The 20,124-nt window shown below is 37.1% G+C and overlaps 1 protein-coding gene across 1 annotated transcript in view; it reads right to left on the bottom strand.

Moving 5' to 3' along the window:
* RNF169 (ring finger protein 169) overlaps positions 1-20,124 on the bottom strand; it is an 83,857-nt gene that overhangs the window by 10,052 nt on the left and 53,681 nt on the right. Inside the window, exons 3-4 of the mRNA XM_060160025.1 lie at positions 18,710-18,856; positions 13,146-13,264 (exon numbers count right to left, since the gene is read on the bottom strand). Of these exons, the coding sequence (XP_060016008.1) occupies positions 13,146-13,264; positions 18,710-18,856 (266 nt within the window). The remainder of the gene's footprint in view (positions 1-13,145; positions 13,265-18,709; positions 18,857-20,124) is intronic.

The following is a 20,124-nucleotide window of genomic DNA, read 5'->3' as shown; positions in this document are numbered from 1 at the left end:
TTTCCTCTTTTAGAGCTGTTAGCAGTTGCCTTATGTATTGAGGTGCTCCTAGGTTGGGTGCATATATATTTATAATTGTTATATCTTCTTCTTGGATTGATCCCTTGATCATTATGTAGTGTCCTTCCTTGTCTCTTGTAACATTCTTTATTTTAAAGTCTATTTTATCTGATATGAGTATTGCTACTCCATCTTTCTTTTGATTTCCATTTGCATGGAATATCTTTTTCCATCCCCTCACTTTCAGTCTGTATGTGTCCCTATGTCTGAAGTGGGTCTCTTGTAGACAGCAAATATATGGGTCTTGTTTTTGTAACCATTCAGCAATCTCTGTCTTTTGGTTGGAACATTTAATCCATTCACGTTTAAGGTAATTTTTGATATGTATGTTCCTATGACCATTTTCTTAATTGTTTTGGGTTTATTTTTATAGGTTCTTTTCTTCTCTTGTGTTTCCCACTTAGAGAAGTTTCTTTAGCATTTGTTGTAGAGCTGGTTCGGAGTTGCTCAATTCTCTTAGCTTTTGCTTGTCTGTAAAGCTTTTGATTTCTCCATCAAATCTGAATGAGATCCTTGCTGGGTAGAGTAATCTTGGTTGTAGGTTCTTCCTTTTCATCACTTTAAGTATATCAAGCCACTCCCTTCTGGCTTGTAGAGTTTCTGCTGAGAAATCAGCTGTTAACCTTATGGGAGTTCCCTTGTATGTTATTTGTCATTTTTCCTTTGCTGCTTTGAATAATTTGTCTTTAATTTTTGCCAATTTGATTGCTATGTGTCTTGGCATGTTTCTCCTTGGGTTTATCCTGTATGGGACTCTCTGCACTTCCTGGACTTGGGTGGCTATTTCCTTTCCCATGTTAGGGAAGTTTTCGACTATAACCTCTTCAAATATTTTCTCGGGTCCTTTCTCTCTCTCTTCTCCTTCTGGGACCCCTATAATGCGAATGTTGTTGCGTTTAATGTTGTCCTAGAGGTCTCTTAGGCTGTCTTCATTTCTTTTCATTCTTTTTTCTTTATTCTGTTCCACAGAATAAATTTTTTCTTTATTCTGTTCCGCAGCAGTGAATTCCACTATTCTGTCTGCCAGGTCACTTATCCTTTCTTCTGCCTCAGTTATTCTGCTATTGATTCCTTCTAGTGTAGTTTTCTAGTGTAGTTATTGTATTGTTCATCTGTTTGTTCTTTAATTCTTCTAGGTCTTTTTTAAACATTTCTTGCATCTTCTCAATCTTTGCCTCCATTCTTTTTCCGACGTCCTGGATCATCTTCACTATCATTATTCTGAACTGTTTTTCTGGAAGGTTGCCTATCTCCATTTCATTTAGTTTTTTTTCTGGGGTTTTATCTTGTTCCTTCAGCTGGTACATAGCCCTCTGCATTTTCATCTTGTCTATCTTTCTGTGAATGTGGTGTTTGTTCCACAGGCTGCAGGACTGTAGTTCTTCTTGCTTCTGCTGTCTGCCCTCTGGTGGATGAGGCTATCTAAGAGGCTTGTGCAAGTCCACTCTATGACTTTTGATTGGAGGAGAATTTAATCCATTTACATTTAGAGTGATTATTGATAAGTAAGGATTTACTAATGCCATCTTAGTCATTGTTTCCTAGCTGTTTTGTAGTTCTCTTGTGCCTTAATCCCTCTCTTGTGGCCTTCCTTTGTGAATTGGTGATTTTCTATAGAGGTATGCTTTGATTCCCTTTTTATTTTATGTGAATCCACTGTAGGTTTTTGCTTTTTGGCTATCATGAGGCTTACATAAAACATCTTATAGATATAAGAGTCTATTTTATGCTTGATAACAACTTAACTTCGATTGCATACAAAACTTTACCCTTTTACTCTCCTCCATTTTGTTTCTAATGTCACAAAACACTTGATGTCTTTTTATATTGTGTCGTCATTAACAAATTAGTTTAGCTATCATTTTTAATATTCTTGTCCTTTTAACATTTATACTAGAGTTAAGTGGTTAACATATCACCTTGTTAACATTATTAAAGTATTCTTAATTTGACTATATACTTACCTTTACCAGAGTGTTTTATATTTTCATATCTTTTCATGTTACTAATTAGTATAATTTTGTTTCAGCCTGAAGAACTCCTTTCAGCATTTCTTGTAAGGCAGGTCTAGTGGTGATGAACTCCCTCAGCTTTTGTGTGTCTGGGAAAGTCTTTACCTCTCCTTCATATATGAAGTACAACTTTACTAGATAGAGTATTTCGGCTGGCAGGTTTTTTTTTTTTTCCTTTCAGTGCTCTGAATATATCATCCTACTCCTCTGGACTGTATCGTTTCTGTTGAGAATTCTACTGATAGCCTTATGTGAGTTCCCCTGTAAGTTATAATCCTTTTCTCTTGCTGCTTTTAAGATGCTCACTTTGTCTTTTATATTTGACAGTTTTATCATAATGTGTCTGTTGAGCCATACCTTGTATGCCTGTAAGCCCTGTACTTGCCCAGCCTCAAGATGGAAGAAAGAGCCCAGAGTAAGCAACAGAGACATCAATAGTTTAATGGGATTAAACAGGGATCTCACATGTCTGAAGCAAGGTCCTGGAGTGACACTCCACTGTGTGCAGCAGACAGTGGGCAAGACATGGCAGTGGTCTTCACTACCAGGGGGAGAGGAAGGTTACCAGTTATAGGGGGAATTGATGTCAGGTTGGCTCATCAGTTACCAGGGCACGAGCAGAGGAGCACGCCCCTTACTGCCCCTTTGATAAGCTATCATGGTGGAGATGTTCTGATCTAAAGATTAGAACAATCACTAGATGGGGAGGGGGGAGGGGGTACAAGTATATAGGCATTTACTGATTAGGCTCTATGATTAAGAGGGAAGGTCAGTTATGTGAGTAGGGTGTAGGTGAAGCAGGGACTAGTTGAGCAGGGGATGTACAGAGAGCAAGAGAACAGCCATCTTGGGCGGCCTGATAATACAGTGTCTTGGAGAGAATGGCTTTAAGTTGAGTTTGTTTGGTGACCTATGAGCTTCACAAACTTAGATATCCAAATCTCTCCCCAGATTTGGGACGTTCTCAGCTCTTATTAATTAATTTATTTATTTTTACATCTTTATTGGAGTATAATTGCTTTACAGTGTTGTGTTAGTTTCTACTGTACAACAAAGAGAATCAGCTATACATATACATATATCCCCATATCTTGTAGCTCACTGAGCTTCCTTAAAACAGCTAATTTGAAGTCTTTGTTGGATAAATCACAGACCTCCATGTTTTTTGGGATCCAATACTGGAAGACTGTTGTGATCTTTTGATGCTGTCATGTTTCCTTGATTTTTCATGTTCCTTGACATTTTGCATTGCTGTCCTCACATTGAAGTAGCAGTCACCTCCTCCGAACTTTACTAACTGCCTTCAGGAGAGAAAAACCTTCCAACAGCTCTGGTAGGGATGCTGGTATTTTCTCAGATCTTCTATGGATACACCAGCTCCTTGCTTTCTCCCTCTGTGGCAAAATTCTCAAGCTTGTATGCCTTCTCTTGATCCTCCAACATACCCGGCCGAAAGCTGACAGCCTCCATTTTGTTTTCCCAAGGGTGGCAGTAAAGCTCATTTATGGTCTCTCCCTTGCCCACAGATTCTAGCTGGCTTTCTACACATGCTTACTGGCCATATGCCAAAACTCGCTCACTGCCACTGGGAGCATGCACAGGGAACTGGCCACAGAGTGGAAGCATGTGTGAATGAGGCATGTGGAGCGATGGGAGTGCCCATGGGCCAGTTGGGAGGATCCATAGGTGAGGCTTCCCCAGTGACTTGTAGGTGGAGTCTGTAATGTAGTTAGTAAGATCCTCATCCCTTTAATGCCCTCTGAGAGCCCTATCTGCTGCTTTCCCAGACTCTTCCTTCCCCTAGGTCTGTAGATCATAATTCAATACTCTGGTTGAGGCAGGAGAGAAATGGGCTTCCTATAAAGTTGGAGAAGCCAGGTGTTCACTCACACTCTCTTACTTTCTCCCACAGGGGCAATCACCAGCCAGGAAAATCTCTCCTGAACCTGAGTTCTGCTTCCCTGGGGTAGGGGTGATGCAGGTTAAGTCAAAGTGTTTCTCTTACCCTCTCTAATGTATCAAAGCTTATACTTTTTTTCCTCCAATGGTGTGCTGGAATATAGATTCATAAAGGATATTGGCCTGTAGTTTTCTTTTCTTGTGATGTCTGCATATGGCTTTGGTATCAGGGTAATACTGGCTTCAAAGAATGAATGAATCGGGAAGTATTCACTCCTCTTCTAATTTTTGAAAGAGTTTGAGAAACATTCATGTTGATTCTTTTTTAAATGTTTGGTAGTTACACCAGTGAAGCCATCTGGTCCTGGGCTTTTCTTTGCCAGATGTTTTTTGATTACTGGTTCAACCTTTTCACTTGTTATAGGTCTATTCAGATTTTCAATTTCTTCTTGAATCAGTTAGGTATTTTGTCTCTAGCCAGGTACACAGTATTATTCAAGTCTTCTATATCCTTTGTTTATCTTTCATCTGTATAGTCTACCCATCATTGAAAGTGGGTGTTAAAGTCTCCAACTATTAATATTAAAATGTCTATTATTCCCCTTAATTTTGTCAGTTTTTGCTTCACATATCTTATGGACCCATAATTAGGTGTACATGTGTTTACAGCTGTTATATCTTCTTTGCGGACTGACCCTTTTAGAATTATACAATGCCTCTCTTTGTCTCTTGTAATAATAAAGTCTACGTTGTCTCATATTGTATAGCTATTCTAGTTCTCTTTTGGTCACTGTTTACATTTTTCACTTTCAACCTACTTCTGTCCCTGGATCTAAAGTGAGTCTCATCATATATTTGGACTATACTGTTTTTAAATCCATTCTGCCAATCTCTGCCTTTTAATTGGAGAGTTTAATTCATTTACATTTAATGTAATTACTGATAAGGAAGGACTTCTGCAATTTTTCTATTTATTTTCTATATGTCTTGTACCTTTTTGTTCCACAATGTCTACATTAACGCCTTCTTTTGTGTTAGATATCTCCTACTGTACCATTTTGATTTCCTTCTTATTTCTTTAACTATGTATGTTTTAGTTATTTTCTTAGTGGTTGCCCTGGGGAATTACAATTAACATCGTAATTGAAAACAATATATTTCAAATTAATACCAACTCAATTTCAATAGCATACATAAACTTCGTTCCTATATAACTATATTCCCCCAATGTTGTTATTGTCACATGAAGAGTCACAAAAATCATGAATGTGAAAATATCGTGTAAACCATCAATATAATATATAGATATTATTATTGTAGTATTTGGTCAGGTTAAGAGACTTCAATGCTGGCTGAGAATCATCAGCAGTAAACTTGATAATGTTCCTAAGATTTAAGAGCTCAAACAATACCTTTGCTAAAAAATAGAGGAAGTAACTACTCCTCCCATCTTTGTGCACATCCATTTCTATATTCCTAAACCCTCACACAGTGCCTGGCACATAGTGGATATATTCAATAAATTTCTTATAAGTGAATAAAAATATATACAGAAATGCCTACGACATTCTTAAGGAAAGGAAAGAAAACTTCATCATTTATTAGGACTCTATTATCTGTCAGGCATTGTGTGTTTTAAATATACTGTACCTCATTTAATCCATATAGAAACCCTATAAATCAGCATCTTCAATTTACAGACAAAGAACTGAAGGAAGTGATTTTTCCAGGTCACATAGCTGAAGCCAAAGTTTAAACCTGTATCTCCAAGACTCTAAGGCCTGTGCTCTTTCTACCACAGCATACTGATATTACATTCTACTCTACCCTGCCACAGAATAGACCCAGCACGTCTAGAGAAGTTCTCTCTTCCAAACACATAATGAAGTCATAAACAAGAGACAGCAGCATTGTCTGAAAGGCAACTAGCTTAAAATTTCCACTGCCAAGGGACCAGATGGTTTCTGGGATTTCTAGTTAAGCTAAAAATACCCACAACCACAATGCATCTGACTTACAAACAAAGAAAAGGAGGAGCAGCCAGTATAAACATGCAGCTGGAAAGCCAGAAGATTTAATGCTTATAAAGCACTGCTTAAAGGGTTTTCAAATGGTATTACATGATATAAAACATTAGACAGCTCATGTTATTAACTGCTCACTCATCACTCTCTCTGTCTCTCACATACCCATACCACATTAGTTTTTTAATCAAACTCTCAGGTCTGGCAGAGCTGAGTTCCACCAAGAGGCTGAAGGTCAGAGAGGATCCTCCTCCCAGCCCCTAGCCTGGGTGTGTGAGGCCTCCCACCCCCACACACATACTTGAATAAAAGCAGCAGCTTCCTTAGGCCTAGCTGTAGCTGCCACGCACCCAGAAATGGGTAAGATTTTGTTACAATCCTTCCCTTGTATATTTATTGTTGGGTTATCTGCCTTGTGTATACTAGCATTCTTTCTTTTTTTTTTTTTTTTTACTAACTAACTAACTAACTTACTTATTTATTTATTTATTTATTTATGGCTGCATTGGGTCTTCGTTTCGGTGCACGGGCTTCTTATTGCGGTGACTTCTCTTGTTGCAGATCACGGGCTCTAGGCGGGCGGGCTTCAGTAGTTGTGGCACACGGGCTTCAGTACTTGTGGCTCACGGGCTCTAGAGCACAGGCTCAGTAGTTGTGGCGCACAGGCTTAGTTACTCCACGGCATGTGGGATCTTCCCGGACCAGGGCTCGAACCCATGTCCGCTGCATTGGCTGGCGGATTCTTAACCACTGTGCCACCAGGGAAGTCCCTCTTTCTTTTTTTAAAGTGTAAAATTTAATGGTTTTTAGTATATTCACAGAGTTATTTAACCATCACAATTTTAAAACGTTTCCATCACCTCATAAAGAAACCTCATACCCTTTAGCTCTTACTCCTAAACCCTGCCTTCTCCTCCAGCCCTAAGCAACCACTTATCTACTTTCTGTCTCTACATATTTGCCTATTCTGGACATGCACTAGTATTTGTTTGCTGATGGATAGGAACATTGTTTCCACAGCTGTATTTCAAAAGGCCTAGAGTAATGCAAAAGGATTTGAGTCCCCTCAAACAAGAGGATAACTGGACAGCTTCTTACCCACCTCTGTACAATCTTGTATTATTTTAGAACAAGACAGGGTATAAATTATTTAAACAAACAGAAAGAAGGAAGCTTTCTGCTGTAAAGGTAGATCATTTCAAGACAAAGAGCTTAAGCACAGAGCCTTCTGTCACAGGGTTCTGACAATGGTTTGCTAGAAAGAGCATAGGTTTGGAGTCAAGAGAGACCTGAGTTCCAATTCCATCTCTGTCACCCTACTCAGGTGAGAAGTTCTGGGGTGAGTTACTTAACCTCTTTGAACTGCATTCTCCTCAGCTGAAAAATGAGAATGTTATAAATCTTATAGGATTAATGTAAGAACTAAAGGAAATGAGGTATGTAAAGTACTGAACATGGCAGGAAGCCCTGGGAAAAAGCTAGTTCCCTGATGCTACCCTTCACCATCCTGCCAGACCCCTCTGAAAACCACCAGTATATTCCTGCTTTAGTATGGCAGAGAGATTACTGACACCTCTAAAACCTGCTCCTTAAATTCCACATCATTTCTCCTTAAGCTATCTTCCTTTTCCATCCATACTCCATACTCTTAATAAGATTTGTCCTCTTAACCAGCTCATCCACTTGATTTGCTTCTATTCTTTTATCCCTCCCCCAACACACACACACACACACACACACACACACACACACACACACACGCTCACACACACACACACATGCACACACACGACCTGCCCCAGGCCATCATCAAGCCTTGTGGTTTCTTTTAAATCACTACCTCATTTTTCTCTCATAGTCTCCTTTCCCTCGTGGTTACTGTTTGGACTATTCCCCACACATAACTTGCTAAGTCTAATCCTGAGATTTTTACAGAACTCACTAACTGCCCCTTACCCTTTCCTTTTCATGCCCTGGTCACATTTCCTCCACCTTTTAAAACCCTGCTCTAAGCCACTTCTAGACACTTCAGTTTTAGAGGCGAAAAGAGTCTTAAGAAATCATTCAGGGAAATCCCCTGCCCAGCAATAGGTAGGGCATAACAACTTGCATTTTACATAAATGATACAGAAGGAGGTCAACTGATTTTACTCAAGCTCACACCACTAATTCCCTAAAACTCCCTAGACTGGCTTCTCCACCCTCATCTCTCTGGTTTGCCTCCTTTCATCAATTCTAAAGCTAGCCCTCCAGGGCTTCCCTGGTGGTGCAGCGGTTCAGAATCTGCCTGCCAATGCAGGAAACGCAGGTTCAAGCCCTGGTCCAGTAAGATCGCACATGCCGCGAAGCAACTAAGCCTGCGTGCCACAACTACTGAGCCTGTGCTCTAGAGCCCGCGAGCCACAATTACTGAAGCCTGCGTGCCTAGAGCCCACGCTCTGCAACAGGAGAAGCCACCGCGATGAGAAGTCCATGCGCCACAAGGAAGAGTAGCCCCCGCTCGCTGCAACTAGAGAAAGCCCGTGCACAGCAACGAAAACCCAACACAGCCAAAAATAAAATAATTAAAAAATAATAAAGCTAGTCCTCCAGTATCACATCATTTATGTGTCTGGTATCTGTCCGCTGAAAGCATCTATATTTTCATTCGTTCATTTTAAAAAAGAGGAACAAGTATGCATATTTTAATTCACTCCAACACTGGCTGGGCATGCAGTTAATATGACTGAGTCTGCAGTCAGTCTCTGTCTCTATCTCTCCTTACACACACACCTTAGAGGAAGCATAGACACTTCAGGTCTCTTTTGCTGCACCCGACTCTGAACCACAGACCCAGGCTTAAAGTATTTGGACATTAGAAAACAATATAATGTAGTTAATTTCTACTTAATTAAGGCTTAATTATTACTCAGTGTAACACAGATTTTTCTTTTACAGAATATATAAAAAGGATCCTCATAAGCTACTGTTAATGTATTAAAGAGCTAAAGACAACTTTATAGTATAAAAGCTTTATCAATGTGGTCATTAGACTCCCCCTAAATCCCATATTAATCCTATGGAATCTAGTCTAAACAACAGCCACCAGCCAATCTGTTTCCTCCACAGCTCCCAGAGTCCTCCCTCCTACAGACTCTGCAAGTTTGACAATTCTGAAAAAGCCCCCTTTAACCTACCCAAGGGCACCAAGACCTATCTCATTAAACATTCCACAAGTATTTATTGAGCCTCTATTATGTGCCAGGCACTGTACTAAGTACTGTGAATACAATGGTCAACAAGACTTTTGTCCCTGCTTGCAAAGGATTTAAAGCCTAGTGGGAAAATGGGCAGAGGCAGCATAGTGATCTATAAGAAAGTCATGGGGGACAAAAGGGTATAGTGGAAAGAGCCAAGAAATCTCAGTTCTAACTCATTGTCCTACTACTCTAGCAGTCTAAGATTTGGCAAGCCATGGTCTCTCGCTGAGCTTTAGTCTTCTCACCCATAAAACAAAGGAATTAGATAAAACAATATTTAAGATCCTTTTCAGTTCTAAGAGTTCTAAAAGAAGATAACAAAATAGCAGCAGCTATACTCACTGAAGGCTTATCATATGCCAGTAATCTCACTAGGCACCGTTTACTTAAGATACAGTTTTGTACAGAATGGCAGTACAGGCATTACTGCATCGCCTTCTTTTCTTTATTTTTTAAACTGGAAGGAGGATAGAGGGTTTGATTATATTTCTTTTTATGGTTATACCCTATGCCCAAGAAGAATTTTAAGTGACTTACAGTAAAAATACATAAAGAATGAGCGTTAATAAAGACCACATTAAGTAATAAATATTAGAAGAGTATGCCGAAAATTATTTCTTTAATTATATGCCATGTTGGAAGGTCATGATGACTGAATTGAAAACTCTGTCTTAATTCTAAACTTCCTGACAGCCAAAGCAAAGAGGAAAACACAACTGAACGTGTAGCTCTTAGAAAAGACACTAGCTCAACAGAGAAAGTTTTTCCAGACTGAGTTTTTAGAATAACTTGCAACCACGTTTTTTGTTTGATTCTTCTAGTGGTGAAGAGGGCATGAGGAATGAGGGGAAATAAATGTAAACAAATAAACAAACCAGTTTTTCAGATATTTAAAATAAAAGCCTAACTTTATAATTATATATCTTATGGTTCAAGTTAATTCTTTTCAATTCACATATATTTTATAATTTACTTAGAAATGACCTTGGGTTAACTATTACTCTATCTGCCTATTTGGAAGAAGTTTCATTTTCAAAGGGCTATAGAACTTTATTAATAGTGCTGCAAAACATTCTTTGCTTTGAATGTTTCAAATGAAAATAGATTGAGCTACTGGCAAGACTCAGCCAGAATCTATTGATGGATTCCTTCCAAAATAACCATCCTATCAGGACTACTCACTCTTAACTCCATGCTTTTGGGCTTAAGAAAGAAAAGTTTATAAAGTAGATAAGTAAAATAAATGCAGATTAATTTGATTTAAATACAGATGTAAAAAACTTTAAAGCTTTTACAGATGAACTCTCTTTAGGAAACAAACTTGCAGAGAAAAACCTATTCTTCTGTTATTGCTTAACAGACAGAAAAAAATGCATTTGAAATATCCCAAAACTGTTAACAATGCTAATTCTTTTCTTCTTGTGGTAAAATATATATAACATGAAAGTTACCATTTTAACCATTTTAAGTTTACAGGCACATCGCTATGCAACCATCACCATGCTAATTCTTTTTTAATATATCCATATGCCTCATCTCATTGTCAGCACTAACAACTTCATATTGTTTTCCTAAATATCATTTAGAATTGAAACTTAATATTTTCTTAACTAAGAAGTAAAACATGTTGACTAAATAAGAGATGCAATTCACAGTATTACCATAATAAATTTTCCAACCTAAAGTTTCCATGACATCAGCAAACTATTTCCTAAAAAGATAACCCTACCAACCAAATCCAATTAATTTTTTAAAAAACTGTACTAATAACTGAACTCAGCCCACAACCTTGGATATTTGGAAAAAATAAATGCTGAAATCCATATATGTATAATACTCATTGCAACATTTCTTAACAATAACATGTTAAGTAAATATTTTCTTATAAATTAATCCCATTGTGACTCAACGATACATACTAAGGGCAAGGATGGGCCAAGGAGCAGGAAAAGAAGATATACCACACATATTCCAGAGCCACACATAATCAAAAGCACACCCCTCTGTATAGACTTTACATTTTGCCCCTTAGAGAAGAATTTTCTAAGTTCCTTGGTAGGCATTTCTAAGTAACAACATATTAACCTTCTACCCACTTTAAAAGAATGAATTACAGGGGTAGAGACTGGAATTGGTAATAAGTAGTTCACCTATCCAGTATCCACTCCAATTAACTGGGGCAATTTGGCCTTGGCATCATATTTGGGTTTTAATAAAATTTTCCTTTTTCCCAAGTAATTTCAAATGAAGAGATATTAACTAACTAATCACAGACTGCCTAAAGCAACATTTATTTGTTTCAGGGGATATTTATGGTGACTTGATTGGAATTAATATGATCTTCTCTTTTCAGTAGATCCCTCTAATAAACATTAAGATACACCCACTATAAATGGGGAAAAATCCACATACACATTCAGAAGCTGACGATTCTTAGTCAAGCAATCTTGAAATTTTTAACTTTACAGGGCATCTATAGTTCAAGCTCATATGCATAAAGCAAGAGTTTCATCATCACCATAAAAGGTTAAGTACACTGGCTTACATCTTACGCATTGGGTTCTCATTTCATCAGTCAAGCTACAGTGGCTACAATCCAGTGGCCATTCAACAAATGTCAAATGAGTGAATAAACTGTTTAGGAAAGGGCCTTCCTGGAAGGAGTTACCATCACCCAGAGAAGGGGAGGCATTTAAGAGGAGAGGTTTAGCGAATTTTACTCACAGAAATAACAGCAAATGCTCAATATTCTGTAATAACCTATATGGGAAAAGAATCTGAAAAAGAATGAATATATGTATATGTATAACTGAATCACTTTTCTGTACACCTGAAACTAACACAACATTGTAAATCAACTATACTCCAATAAAATTTAAAAAAGAAAAAGAACAGGAAAATCAGAACATATACCAAAAGGATTCAGATATAAAAAGAACAGGGTTCACAATAGTATGAACTTTATAACATTCTTAAACTTGGTAGATTTTTTTGGTCATATTTATTAGTGGGTAGCAATAAAAAGCCTTAAGATATAAAGGGTCCAGGTACATGTCCATAGGAACAGCAAGAGAGATACACTTCATAGTGCTGTGGGAAGGAGAAGAACCCTAGAAGTAAGGGTGAGCAATGCCAGCTCTAAATCAAAAAAGACAACAAAATGGGGTAAAGACTGTGTCTTTTTATATTAAAAGAGAGGGCATGGCACATAGTACCTCCTGCCTGTTGAATAAATGATTCCTTCCAGCTTTCCTCCCTTCTTTCATTTCTTCTTCCCTTCCTTTCCCTCCTGCTATCTATCTACCTACCTACCTACCTACCTATCCATCCATCTATCCATCCTTCTTTCCTTCCTTCCACCAAGCCCTTCATTATTCTTCCATCACCCAACATTCATCCAATTCCTCCTTCCTTTCCTCCCCAGGGCCTGCAAAGTCTAAAGGAACAAGAAGTGCCTTGACAAAGGTCTTAAAAACTTTTTAGTTTGCCCTCCTGAAACCTATCAATATATATTTTAGTTCCAGGCATTGAAAATACATCAACTCTGGTCTCAAGTTCCTATTAAGAGGAAAAAAGTCCACAAAGAAAATCCATGGATATTGTCTTCAATATCAATGGTTGTTGAAGAAGGCTTTGTTGTTTCCTCCCAGAAAAGAAAGTTCAACTCTGCAGCAGAGCAATTAGTACAATCTTACCCTGAGGATACCCGAAATGGGTAAAATTTACTTTTTTTAAAAATTTCAGGTCAGCCCCTTATTCCTAACCCATATTTGAAAGCCAGTTCCCCCATTTTCCCTCACTCCCACCTCCCCCAAAGTAGCTACAACAAACACTTTAAAGCTCCCCCAGTCTCTTTTGTCTCATATCCCAAAATGAAAGAACCCTGACTGGATTCAGTATCAGTCTCTTACCCTGCCAGGAAAGATAAGGAGTAGGAGTTGTTCTTGGAAACAAATGCCGAGCGGTGTGTCTGTATCATCTTGCCTCGAGAAGGTTCTTCATTCTCTGAATCTGAGAGACGTGCAGGACACTGGCAGGAGACAAGGGAGACAACACTGTCCATTTGGGGTTCCCATGGAATCTCCCAAAGCTATTGTTCAAATCTCTCTTTCTATTATATGTTCTCTCTGAGTTCCAATCTATGTTTCCAACTGCCTCTTGGGATCCCAATCTGGATATCCCAAATGCAGCTCAAACTTAATATATCCAAAATCAACCTCAATATTTCTCTTCTCTAAGTCCCCCTACCAACCCAGTTAGAAGCTTCAATGTCACCCATGACTCTTTCCTTTCCTTTCTTCAAAGTCATAATAACATTGTATAGAGGTTTTGAGTACCCCAACACATCCAAATATTTTATTTCATCTACTCTTTAACCTACCCCACTAAGAAGGGACTATTACCTTTTACAGATGGCAAACTGAGGCTCAGAATAGTTAACCTGCCTAGGATTGTAGAGTTAATAACGCTGGTACTGTGATCCAGAGCATCTGTCTCCAAACTGCCTCCACGTTATTTCTACTTTGCTCCATTCTACTCCAATGTCTTTCAGATCTAACTCTTCTCATGAATACTCATTGTCACTGCCTTTCCTTAGATTCTCATCATCTTCTGCCTTGACTACTGCAATAATCTACTTACGGGTCTTGCTCTCTCCAGTCTTTCTTCCCTCCAACCCCCTCCATATTATCAAACACACAGACAGAATCCCATCACTCCCCTGCTTAACCGTTGGTGACTTCAGGATAAAGTCTAAATACCTCAGCATGATCCAATAACCTTCAGAAACTAGATCCAATCTTCCTCTAAGTTTTTCTCCCACCAGTTCCGACACAGGGAACTCCTTGAGCTCTACTGCAATCATACTACTTTCTACTCTCCACATGTACCATCAGTCTTTCAAAACTCCTATTCTTTTGCACATGCTATTCGTCCCTTTGCCTAAGATTCTCCTTCCGCATTCTCTGCCTATAAAATACTCACTGGCCTTTCAGAGGCATCTTAAATGTCACTTTCGCTTCCAAATACCCTTAGATCAGCTTTTTCCATCTTGCTGACACTCATTCATTTACCTTCATTTTATTTTAGAGTCTCTTTTTGAGAGACTTTAAATTTACATTCAAAGTTTCTTTTACGTGTGTCTTTTGCATACACATATGAGGATCTGCTCATGATTCAATATGAGTGTCTTCTTTATAGGGGGAGCAACTAATCACACTGAACTGTAGCTTCTTATTTAGGAGTCTGATTTCTGCTGTAGACAACAGACCCTTTGAGAGCAAGTGACCACCTTTTCTTTAAAACTTCTGATACCATTATATAGTAGGTAAACAAAAAATGTCTAATAATCTAATGATTAACCAGTTTTCTAATGATTCAATGACTATCAAAGTTAGAGTTGTAGACAGAGGCATGCAAGGTGTCTTTTGGCTCAGAGTACCCTGTATTCCTTAAATGCCTTTTATTCTCTAGGTTGATAGGCACATTCATACAACAGGCTATGTTTCCAACAGCCTTTAAGAAACAGTTGAAGGATTACAATTTACAGAGAAGCTTTTCCATTCTGTAGGGTATCTATCCCTCCTTAAAGAACCCTGTTGTACAAACTATTCACTGGAGAAACTTTAATAGCACTAACCCATTACCAAATTTATTGGAAAGAAAGAAAAAGTTTTGACATCAACAGACTCAACGGGATAAATAATGGCAATTTTTTTTTAGGTCTTTCTGCATAATCAATTCGGTACCAAATAAAACAATGTTCAAATTCCCGCTCTATTACTTAGCTATCACTGTCACTATAGGTTAATTGCTTTACCTTTTTGAGCCTCAGTTTCTCATCTATAAAATTAAAAATGATCTGTCTACTACGTATATTGTGATAAACCATTAAACACACATGGTGCATTAGCTCACAAGTAGTAAGTGCTCAACAAAAGGTAGATTTTATTTATATCAATTTTAATACTATTAATCTTTTAAGAAAAAACTCTGGTATTATAATAGGTATATGCCAGGTTCCTTTTAATTGTTGAAAATAAATTTACATTATTATAAATAAATAATTATATAAACAGAAGGTACCCTGACCCCCAATCCCTCTATATTTCTACCCTCACGAAACCTACAGCCATAAGATAGGAAAATATTTACCTCTCACCTTCAACTTTGGATAAAAACAAGCATACAGGACTATCGATTCCTAAAATGGAAATCTCTAAAATGATATTTTTTTAAACGTTGTGCCTAAAAAAAATTAAAAGAATGATAATACCCAGGGTTGGCAAGGGTGCGAGGAAATTAGTTTAGCACATTTGTTTACTACTGTTTAATACAAACTTTAAAGTTCAAAGTTTAGTACAAACTTCCTGGAGGTCAACTGAATAATAAGTGCCAAAAAGTCTTAAGAAGTACACTCCCTTTGATCTGATCATTCCACTTCTAGTAATTTATAAGGAACTAATGAGACATGTGGATTTCATCACAGCAGTGGTTTAAGACAGCAAAATATCAACAGATTAATTAACTGGATAAATTCTACAGTAAAGAATAACTAGCAGACCACTAAATAATGATATGGGATTCTTTATTTACATGGAAAGACATCCAGGACTTATAATTTATTAAAGAAGGTTATAAAACAGTATGTATACTGGGTTACATTTTCTGAAAAGAAAAACAGTACATTTTATACACACACACACACACACACAGACACACACACACACAAACACACTTAGAAGTGAAGTCTGGAAGAATATTCACCAAAATGTTTATAGGAGTTTTCTCTAGGCTATGGGATGACAAGCAGTTTTTCACTTTCAACTTTATAATCTTTAGTATGACTATAATTGTTACACCAAATTGTTTTCCAACAATTTGCACTACTGTCGGTATTAACTACACCATAACAAATCGTAATAAATTAAACATCGTGCCTATTTTATTTTCTTTCTGAATAAATAACTGTTTCTAGAATAAGCACTTTTCTTCCTCTATTTGGATTCAACTTGATAAACACGTATCAAACACTTGTGATGTGCAAGGTACTATGGGATATTTAAAAAACAGTAAGACACATTTCCTATACTTAACAAACTTACAAATTAAGTAGAGAAACACAAACACACAAATAACCATAATGTAAGGAAGAATGAAATAAGTCCTATAAAAGTTACAAAGTGAGGAGAGAAAACTTGAAGAGAATGGATGATGGGAGTGGAGAAAAAGTGAGGAATCCCTATAGGTTCCAGGAAGGTGACAGCTTTTGAACTGGACATGGAAAGATAAATAGCCTTTCAACAGGTAAGGTCAGTGGCATTTCAATGAGATGAAACGCAAGAGCAAGGATTCTCAGGAGGGAAAGCATAGATTATACATTTGGGGGAAAGCAAACAGCTCTGTTCCCTGGAGTTCTCGAATGTAAGCAAAAATGGAAAGATAAGCTAGAATAATACTAAGGACCTGAATGTTGGGGTGAAGAGTTCTCATTTAATTCCACAGGAAATGGGGAGCCACTGAGGTTTTTGGAGCAGGACAGTGAAATGATCAGTCCAGCTCTAATCATAATACTCTCTATATAAAATATAATCCTTCAGCTGGCTTTTCACTGAGACCACTTGAGCTTCTTTTCAGTCCCAATATGAATGCATCCTTGGCTAAACTAAATGAAATTATTTGTTCAACACCAAAATTTCTTAAGACATATTTAAAGTAAAATTTTAAAAGTCCTCAAAAATATAAAAGCAAACGGAAAAAAGGTAAAATCACAAAAATCTAAAACTTAAAGTGTTCATAGATCTGATTTTATTCAATGTACAGGAAATTTTGCAAAACTGGCCATTGCCAATCAGGATTTGTACTTCCTGATTCCTTTTAAGATTAAATTTTAGGTTGATGTAATTAATTTCTACTTCAAAGATTACAGTGGCAAAAGAAAAAATAATTAGAGCAATTTCCCATCCTTGCTATGAATTAATACTAGAGATCATTTCCTGGAGGAAACCTAGATCTGGCAAGGCCAAAAACAATAGGTTCTTTCTATCAAAAGGACCATAGTAAAGAGTAAGCTCTTTTTGTCAAAATTGGTTTGTCCTAAAAAGAAATGTCTTTCTGGGCTGTTTTCCCTGAGGACACTAATGGACAGTCCTGTTGGGGTGAAGAGGCAGAGTTTGCGGTCTTTAGAGACTACAGACAACAGTTGGGGCTATTAGTCAGAAGACATACTATATGCACAAGACTATCATATATTTTATTCTTGCCTTCCTAGATAAACTGTATTCTCTCCAAAAGCAGTCTTTTTCCTTCTGTAGTTCCCAATGAACAGAGCATTGAGAGTACATAAGCATTTCATATTTGTTAAACTGAATCTTTTAGAAGGTTGGAATGCAAATGATTGTTTTTAACAATAATTAAATAGTAGCAATTATTATTATTATAACTGGGGTAAAAAAGCCCCACATATACATTGACAGTCAGCAAATACTATCAATCCAAGAAAGCTTAAGTAATCTCAAATTCTGAAGTTCAGGAAAAATGCCTTTGCAAAGAGTAAACCTAAAGCACAGAGAAATTAAGTAACCTGGCCAAAGTCGTACAATCTGTTACAATGCTGGGACCTGTTTAACAGGCAGACTTCAGGTCTAGAGATATTTTTTCCCTCTATTCTGGTATGTTGTCTGTCTTTATATATGGTAAAGTTTTATTAAATCCACCTAATTAAAAATATAGCCTGAAATACTAACAAGCCTGAATCACAAAACATTTTAATAGATATGACTCTAAAGGTATGCTAAGATATACATATATCAATAGAAGATGTCTAATCCAATATGAATTACTAAAGAAAAAAAAACAATTGTAATCATCCATTTGAACCATAATCAGTGGATCCTCCAAAAGTGCTTTCTTGTATTAGTTAAATATACCATTTACAACATTTTCCAGTAATTTGCTTGGTAAATAAGTAATGAAAAAAAATTCAGGCAAGATTTGGCCCATTAGAAGTATAATTAGGTTAAGTTTAAACTAAGTAATCTAATATTGAGGACATACTTTGTAAATAGAACTGTGCTGTTTGGGGCATTATAAAGAGTAAAGGGAAGTAAAATACAAACTATAAGGAAATCTAGTTGAGGATATAACACATACAGAACTCAGATGTCAAATAACAACTCATAAATCAAAATGACAATATATGTATAAAACTTACCACAAGTAGTAAACTATACTAGGTTTTTCCTCTCACTCACCTTTTTCCCCCACTGTTCCCCCTTAATCTTTCCACACAAGTCTCATTGTCCCATTCACAAATCATTTTCTCCAGCTCTCCACCTGAATGCTAAGTTCTTCACTACTCTTAAGCAGCACAGTCAATGACTGTTACTATTCACCAACAAAGGTTTTTCAGATCCACATCACCTGGGCTAATTGCTGATTTTGAGGCAGGCGTCCATCAAAAAGGTGATCTACTTACACGCTCTAGATTTGTCTTCAGTACTAATGGCTCATCTCTTTTTTTCTGTTCATCCATTTTCCTTTTTCCCATTTCTGTATCCTCTGGTAACAGCCTGTGGATTTGATCTTCAGAGGTTTTCTCCTCTTGTAACTTTTCTTCTCTCAGCTAAAAATACAAATCACACCAAGACAGTAGTTTTAGGCAACTAAAGACTTAAAACCATCTTTTACTCAGTAGTCTATTAGAACAAACAGGAAAGTTTTGAGACTATTTTCTTATTTGCTATAAAGCCCTCTTAATTTTTAAGTCTACTTTTACTTGAATCTTGCCAAACATTCCCTTCATGGCTTAAGATTTAACTTCTCTGCATTCTTGAGCAATATGAAATCACAAAGGCTAAGATAATACACATAATCAAAAAATAAGGTTTATTCACTTAGCCAAAAAAGGTGGAACCTAAAAACTTTCCTTACTCCCATAAACCAGATATAACTACACTGGACCAGGAGAACAGCAAAGATGTAGGCCACAGAGGGCCAGAGAAGTTGGTCTAGGCAAGAAAGGTCTTTGGGCCTACTGGAAACAGAAAAAATGGCTTATCACAGTTCCATCGTCCTACAATTTATGTGGATCTTGTGATCCACAGGATAGGTCAAGATACATTGTCTACAAAGAAAGTTAAGGCAGACTAATATGCTCCTCATTTGGGGGAGGTAGCATGGCATTATGAAAATAAGATGGGTTTTGGAATTTAAAACCTGGGTTCTAGTGGTTCTGTCACTTATTTAGCAGCTATATGATCTTGGACAAATGAACCACCATATGCTCACCTACAAAACAGGATAACTCTACTTACTTTGCAGATATCGTTGTAAGAAATAAATGAGATAATAATAAAAAGTATTTACTGCAGTATCTTGCTATATACTTACAGTATATCAAGAGTTCCCTTTCCTAACCTCCCTTTATTCTCTTTTCATTGCCTAGGATTTTAATAAAATTTAAATGACAATGTATATGAAAGCAATTCTAGGCTATTAATATTTTTAATCATACTTATAAAATAAAACTAAAGAACAAATAAATATTTTTCATTGGCTGTCAACTGGGTTAAAAAACAAAAACAACAATAACAATAAACAACAATAAGATTTAGTCTTATCTTTCCAATTTCCACAGGTATGATTCCAATAAGCCTGAACTAGTCTTTAACATGCTGGGTCTAATTCAAGAGGTTATGAATATGCAAAGAACACCATAAACAATGTTACGTCAGGAGGAGACTCAAATGAAATAATGTACTCCCAACTCTGCCCAAGTCAAACAAGAACACAAGAGGAAGAAAGCTAACCCATAGCTAGGCAGAAAGCAAACCTGAAGTCTATGCTAACTGCCCACATGAAAGATCAATGCCTTTTTATGATCTTACATCA

This window comes from Lagenorhynchus albirostris, chromosome 9 (genome assembly GCF_949774975.1).
Source record: "Lagenorhynchus albirostris chromosome 9, mLagAlb1.1, whole genome shotgun sequence".
NCBI classification, from domain to species: Eukaryota; Metazoa; Chordata; class Mammalia; order Artiodactyla; family Delphinidae; genus Lagenorhynchus; species Lagenorhynchus albirostris.
The sequence above is the reverse complement of the archived record's forward strand: the minus strand, read 5'-3'. Positions and strand labels throughout refer to the sequence as shown.